Source organism: Dipteris shenzhenensis, chromosome 13 (assembly GCF_047967505.1).
Source record: "Dipteris shenzhenensis isolate YYH24624 ecotype China chromosome 13, Dip_SZ_1.0, whole genome shotgun sequence".
Classification (NCBI taxonomy): domain Eukaryota; kingdom Viridiplantae; phylum Streptophyta; class Polypodiopsida; order Gleicheniales; family Dipteridaceae; genus Dipteris; species Dipteris shenzhenensis.
In genome coordinates this window covers 7,519,923-7,530,200 of record NC_141608.1, presented here as the reverse complement: position 1 = coordinate 7,530,200, position 10,278 = coordinate 7,519,923, and the positions used below count along the sequence as shown (strand labels likewise).

Sequence of the window (10,278 nt, the reverse complement as noted above, 5' to 3'; positions counted from 1 at the left end):
ATTGGTCATCCTTACGTACAGAAGATCAAGGATTACAACAATCAACTCACACCATAGCAGGAGAGACTATGAATCCCACAGAGATGGTCCAAGTCATCTTGAATTGACTAAGAGAGGGATAGGAGAATCTAGTCTAGATTATTGCCATTCAATAACAAATTCCAACAATGGAAGAGTTACAATCAGTGCTACTTGGTGATGAAGAACTCAGGGCTCGGGCTCAGGCCATTCATGCACGCAAAGGTCATTCCAATGATCAAGCATTCATAGCTTCAGATAGAAGCAGAGGTAGAGGTAGAGCATTTCAGAGGAGTGGTCATCAGTATCAAAGTCATTTGCAACAATAGCATCAACATCCACATCCATAGTAGCATCAACATTAGCATCCAAGAGGAAATCATTCCAACGGAGAAAGATTCCAAGGAAGAGGGAATGCATCCAACAACGTGTCAAAAATTCAGTGCAACTACTGTTGTAAGTTTAAACACTATGAAAGAGATTGTTGCAAGAAGTAGTACAACCAAGGAGGTCAATCTAGTAGCAATCGAGCGAATTTTCAAGGAATAGGAAATCATCACGGTGGACACATAGTCATTATATTAATGAACCTTAGAATATGCTTCTTGCAAGTGAGGATATGTAGAAGACTAATACAATGTTGATCAAGCAGATCAAGATCCTTGGTACATCGACAATGGTGCATCACTTCGTATGACAAAGCATCAGGAATGGTTCACAGAGATGAAACCAGTAGAAAGACAAAGAAATCATCTCATATGACAAAGCATCATCTCATACGACAAAGCATTAGGAATGGTTCACAAAGATGAAACCATTAGAAAGACAAAATAATGTTATTTACAATGCAGATAACACACCAAATCTAGTTCAAGGGAAAGGGAATGTCCCTATGAACAATTTCACTAGTACGAAAGGATTGGTGAAAGATGTTCTCTATGTTCCAAAGCTCAGTAAGAACCTCTTGTCAGTTGGGCAAATGACAGAACACAACTATCGAGTGATCTTCATTGGGGAGATGGGGATGAATAAACTATCAGAGATAAATCTAGAGGATATCAGCTAGTAGGAAAAGTAGTCAAGGAAGGACGCTTATTTAGAATGCTAGCTTCAGTTCCAGATTTGCATGCCATGTTAGCTCAACAACAACGACCAATGCCACTTTCCACAAGAGAGATGGACATGTCAATTTCAAAAGCTTGATGTAGCTAAGAAACCAGAAAATGGCAATTGGAATTCAAAAACTACAATTTCTTAGAATGGTTTGCGAAGCATGTTGCTTCAGTAAACAAAAGAGAACCAATATTGGTAGAAGCACCTCTCGAGCATGAGATATTCTTGATTTGATACCTCATGCTCAAACCCACAACATCAATGGTTTACTTTACTACTTGACTTTCATTGATGACTACATCGGATATTGTTGGGTTTATTTTCTAAAAGAGAAATTTGAAGTCTTTTTCAGATTTCAAGAATTCAAAGCCATGTTGAGAAACAAACAGACAAAAATATCAAAGTCATGAGATCAGACAAAGGGGGTGAGTACATGTCTTCAAAATTCATGAACTTTTGAAAAAGTAATGGGATTCTCAAAGACAATTCACTTGTGCGGATACTCCTCATCAGAATGCAAAGGCTGAATGGAAGGTACTTTAGAAGACAGTGCTAGAGCAATGCTTAGTAAGAAGCATCTTTTGAATCAGTATTGGGCATAAGCAATTGTCACGGAAAACCACTTACTTAATTGGCTTCCGACCAAACCAATTCAGGGTATGATACCTTATGAAGCATTCACTGGATACAAGCCACACATTGGGCATATCTACATATTTGGTTGCATAGCATATGCCCACATACATGGCGATCATTGGTAGAAAGTTGGATGTGAAGTCACGTAAATGCATCATGGTTGGCAACAGTGAAGAAAGTAAAGCATACAAGTTGGTATGATCCCATCAACTGAAAGGTCATAATATCCAGAGATGCCATATAGGAATCAGAATGGAAAACCTCAAATAGATAGGAGATAGACACATCGATTAGTCAGTCACCTATAAAAAGGTTGATGAAGAAGAGCAAGAACTGCTAGAGATACCCCAAGGAGCAACATCTCGGATGGTCTACTAGGAAAAGCAGACCACCAGCAAGATTGACATATGCTTAGAAAGGGAAAGCAATTCGGGTTGAAACCACCAATTATGCTCTTATGACTACCATCATGGCCACAGAAGGGCCAGTGTACTTCCAAGACGTAGTTGACAAGTCAGAATGGCAAGCTGCTATGAATGAAGAAATGGAAGCTTTGTATAAAAACAACACTTGGGATTTATGCGACCTTCCACTAGGAAAGAAGGCCATGGCAAAAAAAAGGGTTACAAAGTGAAGTACAATGCAGATGGAAGCATTGAAAGATACAAATACAGACTTGTTGCAAAAGGATTTGCACAACGATATGGTCAAGTCTATGATGTGACTTATGCTCCTATAGCAAAATGATGGATTCCATACAATTCTTGATATCACTAACGACACTCAACAAATGGAATGTGTATCAGCTAGATGCCAAAAATGCTTTTTTTAGTGGTTACCTAGACGAAGAAGTCTACATGCAACAACCATCAGGTTATGTTGAACCAGGGAAACGGCATCAGGATTTCCATCTCAAGAAAAGCTTCTATGGCAAGCACCCAAAAGTGATGTGCACACATGTGCAGTGGCTACTTGGAGGACATCTCTTACTCCTAAGAGATCTATTTTTATTACAACAGCTTGATGTATTTTGGGGTCCTCTACCCTGGGTAGTCCCCCTAAAATGATATGTATCGAGTATCTGGCTTTCATTGAGTCTAAGGGTCCTCTGCCTTGGATAGTCCTCGTAAAAAGATGTATTGGTTTTCCTATTTTTTTGGTGTGTGGCTTCCTAACATGTCCTATTATGAATCCAAGGGGTTATGTACTATGGGAGCCATATGTATTGGCTTTGATAGGTCTATTTGTTTATCACGCCTGGCTTGAGAGTTCCAGGATGTTGGTGCATTGGTCTCCTAGACCTCTGAGTTGGTCATGCATCCATGCATGATGAGATTTCTATGTTATGCTCATTAGCCTCTGAGCCATGCTCACTTGCCTTTGAGATTGTGTGGGAACCATGTCTACCGACATGCACAATTTTGATGACCGTCATTGTCATGTTATGTTCTTGGTTCCATTCCAGTAGTCTCTCACCTTGCCTTCATGGGGGGGTGTTGGAATATGAAGCCAAAGTGAGTCTAAATGAATGTTCTAGGTGGTGTTTTATAGTCTAGTGAGTCCTAGATGTGCCACGTGTCATCACCTTGCCTTCATGGGGGGGTGTTGGAATATGAAGCCAAAGTGAGTCTAAAATGAGTGTTCTAGGTGGTCTAGGTGGTGTTTTATAGTCTAGTGAGTCCTAGACGTGCCACATGTCTAGGACTCACTAGGACTCACTAGACTATAAAACACCACCTAGACCACCTAGAACACTATAGACATTGTGACTTTCTAGAGTTAGTGTCACACTATATAGTGTTATACTTTTCTATTGTCTATCATATCAGTCAACATCAAGCTATCAATACATTGTGAGTATTTTGGTTATTGCCTCGCACTTGTACTTTCTTTCCTTTCCATTTTGCCTTTCATTATGCTTTCCATATTTCCATTCCATTCCTAGCTAGCTACCATGTCTGTTCACAAGGTATAGTCCTTGGCATACCTAGCACCAAAGGCACTGTTGGCTATGTGAGGGAGACTTTTGAGATTGCTCTCAAAACTTCCCGAGAGGTTACCCATCCTGGCATTGTTCTAGCCCAAGCACGCTTAACCATTGTGACTATCCACTAGGTCAAGTTATGTTGTTATTCTATATTCCATAGCTTATGGGCATAAAGATATCTTTCAAGGGAAAAACTACAAGCAAGAGAGCAACCCAAGGATTTTGGAAGCAGACAAGCAAGTGTTTACAAGTGCAAGGCACAAACTACAAGTGCTATTGGACACAAGCTTTGCTTTGTACTTTGCAACGTGGATGTACTCATTGGAATCTTGTGATTCTTAGAGGCCACAAAGATACTACATGCAACAAATATCTACTTCAAATCTTGGGAACCAAATCGAGATAAGTCTTGTGTCTGTGTATATTTCATTTTATAGTGATTTTTATTGCTTGCACCGTGCACAATTCTAAGTATGTTGGGAAAACATATTCTATTAGAAATAGTCATCCTGAAGACCTATATCATGTCAAGGAAATAGGTCATCCTGAAGACTTACATCATGTCGAAAAAGCATATTCTATCAGAAATAGGTAATCCTAAAGACCTACATCATGTGGGAAATGATCACTACCAGCCAGAGAGAAGTCCAACATTAGAGAAACTTATTGAAGAAGGGTGGCAAGCACTCTATCAACATGAGAAGTGACTTTGCTAGGACACTGAAGATGCACTAGGACAAGTGATGTCAAATTGGAAGCCATCTGTATCTACTGCAGACAAGGACCCTATGATTACATCACATTCAGGCATGGAAACAACATGCGCAAGAACTTGAATACATGTGCAATATGTGCAACACACACAAAGAAAATGAAAAGCATGAAACTAGAGTACTAAAGGAGCTGACTGAAGTCACAAAAAAGCATAGTAAAGATGAAGATGATGATGAAAGTGACAACAGCTAACTCTCTGACACCTTTGGTAATGAGCATGGAAGAAGCAGGACAAGACATCAAAGAAAAAAGAAGCATCATGTGAAGACTTCATTGTGGTGACACCATGACACTGCCCCTTTGCATGAGTCCAGTAATGATGGAGATAACATGGGGAAGGCCATCCTTGAAAGCACTCAAGCTTCGGGATAAAAAGAAGACATGTAAAATCAATCGCAAAACTTTTACTTTTCCAAAGTATGATGGTAAAAGAGATGGGCAGGCTTTACTTGTTGCTTGGATTAGTTCCTTCAACCAATATTTTTTGGGGGAACAATACCAAGAGATGGAGAAGGTGAAAGTTGTTGCGAGTCACATGACCGGCAGTGCACAATTATGGTGGAGTGTACTTGCAAAAAGCACATGCATACATGGGGCTTAGTGGCTTGGCTTTCTCTTACAGGGCCTCAGGTATTCTATGAGAGATTTGACTCCTCTCAGGCCATTTCGATTCGACGTCTTCGGACTGAGTCCTGTTCATTGGATGTGGTACCACACCTTCCTTTTACAGTTGTACATGCCTCTGTGGATACTTCTTGGGAGATTCTAGCGAGCATAGCATCCTGGCATATCTGGAGAGCCAGATGCACAGAGGCTTTGGAGGGTACTCAGGTTCATCCCTCGCACACATTGGCTAGTATCTGGACTACATACTTTGATGACCATATGGACGAGTATGCAGGGAGACTCTCGTGCAGCCTCAGCTAGGAGGGCTTCTTTCTTCAGGGAATGGAAGGATTCTCCTTTCTTCTCTGAGACTACTACAGGGTTGAGGTGGCACTTTCAGCCTCAGCCTTGGTTGTTTTCCACCTCACTCTGAGGGGGTTTTTAATTTATCCTCATGATTTCATGATGTATTCTGCTTTGAGCTTGCTCTCGCGGGTTTTTCCTCTTACTTAATAGAAGTCTCTTTCTTGAAAAAAAAAAAAAAGCACACGCATTTTAAAGACATGGGCAGTGTTCAACGAAAAAATTTAGAAGCACTTTCTACCTACACAGTTCGAAGAGGATACTCGTAGGCAGAGTGTAGGCAATCGCAAAGAATGAGGTAGCCGGACAATGAAAGCGTGGATGCATACACTGAGATATATTTTTCAGCCCTACTTCAGTTACAGACCATTGAAAAGTACCATGGAAAGAGCAATGCCATACCTTTATAGAGGGTTTGTGCCCTACTATTCGTGCCGATGTGCACATGCTTCAGCCATCTACAGCTTCTGATGCTATGGATTTGGCATTAGATAAAAAAGGAAACAGGTAAGAAGCTTTGCTACTCCACTCCTCAAGTAAAGAAACATACTCCATGCTTGTTGGATATCCAAAACTTGTGTGGAGCAATCCTTTGCAATCTACTCACCAACAGCACGTTCTCTTCTCCTCAAATCTATTCTACCTATCTCATCTGGAGTTTCCTTTGATGATGATGATGATCGTGACTGGGGGGCATAGTCAATAGAGCCCACATGTACCAATTGTGGTCATGGTGTACTTGATGACTAGCTGCTTGAATCCCTCTCTTTTATGAGGAAAGAACACATGTGGCTATTTATGTCACAACATGGGCTCAACATCAAAATTCAATTGATAATAAGGTAGATGAGGCATGTGGTGAGCTTCCTTAAATTGTCATGTTCCCTTAGTTATTATTGTATATTAAAGTAATTGTTTATTTGTTCACAATGGAAGGTTGTAGTGAGCTTCCTTAAATCATCATATAGACTGAAGCTAGATGAGACATGTATTGAACTTCCTTAAAGCGATTCAATCATTTAATTATGATTCTTAAAATTATTCTTTTATTTTTCCCACAAGGGAAGGTTGGTTTTTCCTAGCAGTTTTTGTGTGATTTGAAAAACATCATGAAAAATAGATTGCTATACTTGTGAATGTTGTTAATGAAAAATATCATTCTTACCCATCTAGTATCCTAACAACTTACAAGTTTTCTATCATGATCGATTGCACCAAAAACAAAAAATGTATAGAGAACCCTATGACCTTCAAGTGCCTGCCAATTTTTGGGGAAAACGCTGTTTCCAACGGATGCCACAATATGTCGGGACGAGAAATTTGGCGCTTGGCATATGTCTTCTAAGGAGATGCCAAGAAAGGGAGGCCAAGTGGAGTGGATGAGATGGCATGTGGGATAGAGGTGGCCTTGGGGTCTTCTTCTCTTGTGTGCAAGGCTCTCCTCTCAACAACAAGGAATGGTCTTGGGAAAGCCATAGCCTATGGGCTTACAGTTTCTAATCGTCTTATCTCAAGAGGGAATGACCTTGAGAAAGCTCGCATACCAAGCAAAGCCATAGCCAGACCTCTCCATGTCTCGTACTGCACTTCGGAGCTTGTTAAGATCGGTCTTGGCCCTGTTGGTAACCTCTCAGACGAAACCATCCCCATCACCAGAAAGCTTGGTAGCTCCAGTGACATCGTCGTGGTGAGTCTTTCCAACCCCTCACTACTTTTGCTTTGCCTCCACAGTTTTGGGCTCCTTCCCATTTGTTTATTCCCTCCCAGATTACTTTGCCCAAGCCCTTCGGCATCGTCTTCGAGCTCAGCAAGGCCGATACTGGGCGTATCTTTGTGGCGGAGCTCGTTCCCGGTGGTCATGCAGACCGCGCATCTCGTGTGCAGCAGCTGTTTGGAAGCCAGCAACGGAGGCAGCGTGGTCCAGGCAGGGTTATTTACGGTGGCGGTGTGAAAGTGGGGGATTTGCTGCGTGCAACCACAACTGTAAGTGCCTACTTGCGCGCGCTTCTGTCCTGTTTGTTCTAGCAAGAAATCTCAAGCGAACTTATTATGATAGGTGAACGTTGTCGTTGATCTGTTTGGACTGCGGGCTCCTCGACGGGTGATTTTGCTGTTCGAAGTCGATGGCAGAACCTGGGCTGAAACCATGGGCGCCATAGACACGAGTTTTGTTGCGGATGGTCCGATGACTTTGATTCTGGAGCGAGAGAGCTAGTATCAGTTCCATTCCTTTGTTTGTGTGCTTGATGCTGGAATGCGATATACAGTCTTTCGAACTTGGACAGCATGCCACAAATATAGACATTACATCATCTCCTGTTGAACAAGGAAGTCAGAGGTGAGAGGGACGTAATTCATATAAATGGAGGGGCATATACGCATGCTGGTTAGCTAAGACAGTGTTCTGGCTGAGATAAATTGTTACTGTGTGGACAATTAAAGGGAGCTCTGCCTTGAACAAAGTGTCGTTACTCTTTTTTAGGAAGTTTTCTCGAATAACATGCACCTTTTTGGAAAAGCTCTCTGCATAAAGTGTGAGGATATCTTGTTTTCAGTTACTAGCCAAGTAAGTGTGCAGCACAAGCTTTAAGAGGGCGGCCACATGCAGAGTTGTCAAGCCCATTACAGTGGCACACCTGTCATTGCCTGTACAAGCTTTAGAGCGCGGCCACATGCAGAGTTGTCAAGCCCATTACAGTGGCACACCTGTCATTGCCTGTACAAGCTTTAGAGCGCGGCCACATGCAGAGTTGTCAAGCCCATTACAGTGGCACACCTCTCATTGCCTGTACAAGCTTTAGAGCATGGCCAAATGCAGCAGCAGAGCAGAGGTGCCACCGCCAATTACAAGAGCACACCTCTGATTAGGCAGGTAGCATTGTGACATAAAAGGGAAATCTGGCCTCTCATGAAGCCACGCGTCATTTCATGAAACGATGTATTATTTATTTTATAGTTTGGCAAGAAATTCTTCCAATGTAACTCCAATCTAACTTCCTCGTTCTCCTCTTCTCTTCCACTCTTGTCTTTCCTCATCGCAGATTAGTCCTTTCAATCTGCGTGCCTTTCCTTTTTAGATTTTCATTGAAAGTTTCCTCATCGATTCCTTTCTTTTCATTCCCTCATCGATTCAAATATCGAGTCCGGTCTCTTCATCCCCTCATCGATTCTTTGAGATGAAAGATCTTCGACACATCTGAAGTTCTTTGCATACCTCCACAGCTGAAGTTCTTTGCAGACCTCCGTGCAATCATTTTGCAAAAGGAGGAGGAGATTTGGCATTCCACACATCTGAATTTATTTTACAAAGTTCTACCACTGCTCGTCAAAATCTTTGTAGACCACAGCGCAATCATTTTGTAAGAAGGAGGATATTTGGTAGTTTGCGAACAACCATTTCTAGTGCAAACTCTTATAGGTACTGGTTTATTTGTGTCATCTTCATCTTTATCTTCATCGTAATCTTCGTCTTCATCATCTCCATCTCTCTGATAAGAAAACTAGGTACTTCGAAGCTCACTCCCTCTCCCTCTCCATCTCCATCTTTGCTTCGTATCCATGGTTTACTTTGCTTTAGATTAGACGGTTGTGTTGCCTTTGTTGAATTTGAAAGACGAGAGTTTCTCTGGCTCCAAATACAGACGGCTATGCGGCCTACCAGTTCTGACGGAGAAGAAACCAAGTTCTGATCCAAATATAAGTGGGAAGGCGAAAACATATGGCTTTATTCCTGTTTCGCATTTCTCCTCCTTCTTCATGGGCATTGGACATCCCTCATCTTGTGATTGTGCCGTTTTCCTCGGAGAGAAACTAAGGGCACAGGTTAGTATGTTGTACGCCTACAAGCTCTACTATGCCTGGTTCTCGAGCTACGGATAAGCCCATCCGCAACGTGCTGGGATCGTTGCCAGAAACCCACAAGGCCCCGTCAGATGGGCATACTCCTAGAAGCTTGAATGAGGAGATCGCACAGCTTGGTTCAGAGACAGATGCTGCTACTTATGTTGGAATATGGAAGCAAGAACTAGAAACTAGAAAACTAGAAGTAAAATAAGAACAAGATTGAAAGACAGACAAAGAGTTACCTTGTAGATGAGTGTAGACAAGACACAAGCTAGATAGATAGATTGCAATGATGTGACCCATGAATGTATGGGCCAAAGTACAAGACATAAAGGAAGAGTGCTTATGGGATAATTGTAGAGGTGCCACATGGCATACACTCAAGACACAAGACTAGACTAGACTAGACTAGACTAATGTAGACTAGGGAAATAGTACACTTAGTGTGCACTTATCTCCAACACCCTAAGACAGAAAGACAAGACTAGAAGACAGACATAAAGACTGATAGATTGAGAGACAAGACAGAAGACATGACAGACAAAGATCTTGAGACACCCCTCCTCAAGTGATATCCTCATATGGGTCCACAAGGGTAGGGACAAGATGGATCTAAAACAAAACACAGTCAGATTGATAGACAAATAGACAGACAGACAAGACTAGATAGACAGAAGACTGACTGTAGACAAACAGAAAGACCAAGACACTAGAACCCCTTGACCTACATCATCGGTGGTCAAGAAATATGAAGTAATCAGAAAGCCCACTTCTCATCATATGAGGAAGGAATAGCAGGATCTGCTGATGGAGATGTTGCAGCAACATGGGCTGAGGTAGATGCAGGGGCTGATGTAGAGGGTTTGGAGTAGCAGTCCCTCTCCCGGTGATTATCACGGCCACAAATGGTGCATGGATGAACCTTGAAACAGTCCTTC

General features: G+C 42.0%; 1 protein-coding gene across 2 annotated transcripts; it reads left to right on the top strand.

Annotated features, from left to right (window-relative positions):
- The first annotated feature begins 6,868 nt into the window (after window positions 1-6,868).
- LOC147894978 (uncharacterized) lies at window positions 6,869-8,456 on the top strand. 2 transcript variants are annotated; one of them, XM_087383833.1, is made up of 3 exons: window positions 6,869-7,184; window positions 7,265-7,480; window positions 7,618-8,456. In XM_087383833.1, the coding sequence occupies exons 1-3, from the start codon at window positions 6,882-6,884 to the stop codon at window positions 7,654-7,656; spliced, it is 558 nt and encodes a 185-aa protein (XP_087239959.1). In that variant the 5' UTR covers window positions 6,869-6,881; the 3' UTR covers window positions 7,657-8,456. The 2 variants fall into 2 exon arrangements, with proteins under 2 accessions (XP_087239959.1, XP_087239958.1); XM_087383832.1 differs by having other exon boundaries at window positions 7,554-8,456.
- The last annotated feature ends 1,822 nt before the right edge of the window (window positions 8,457-10,278 follow it).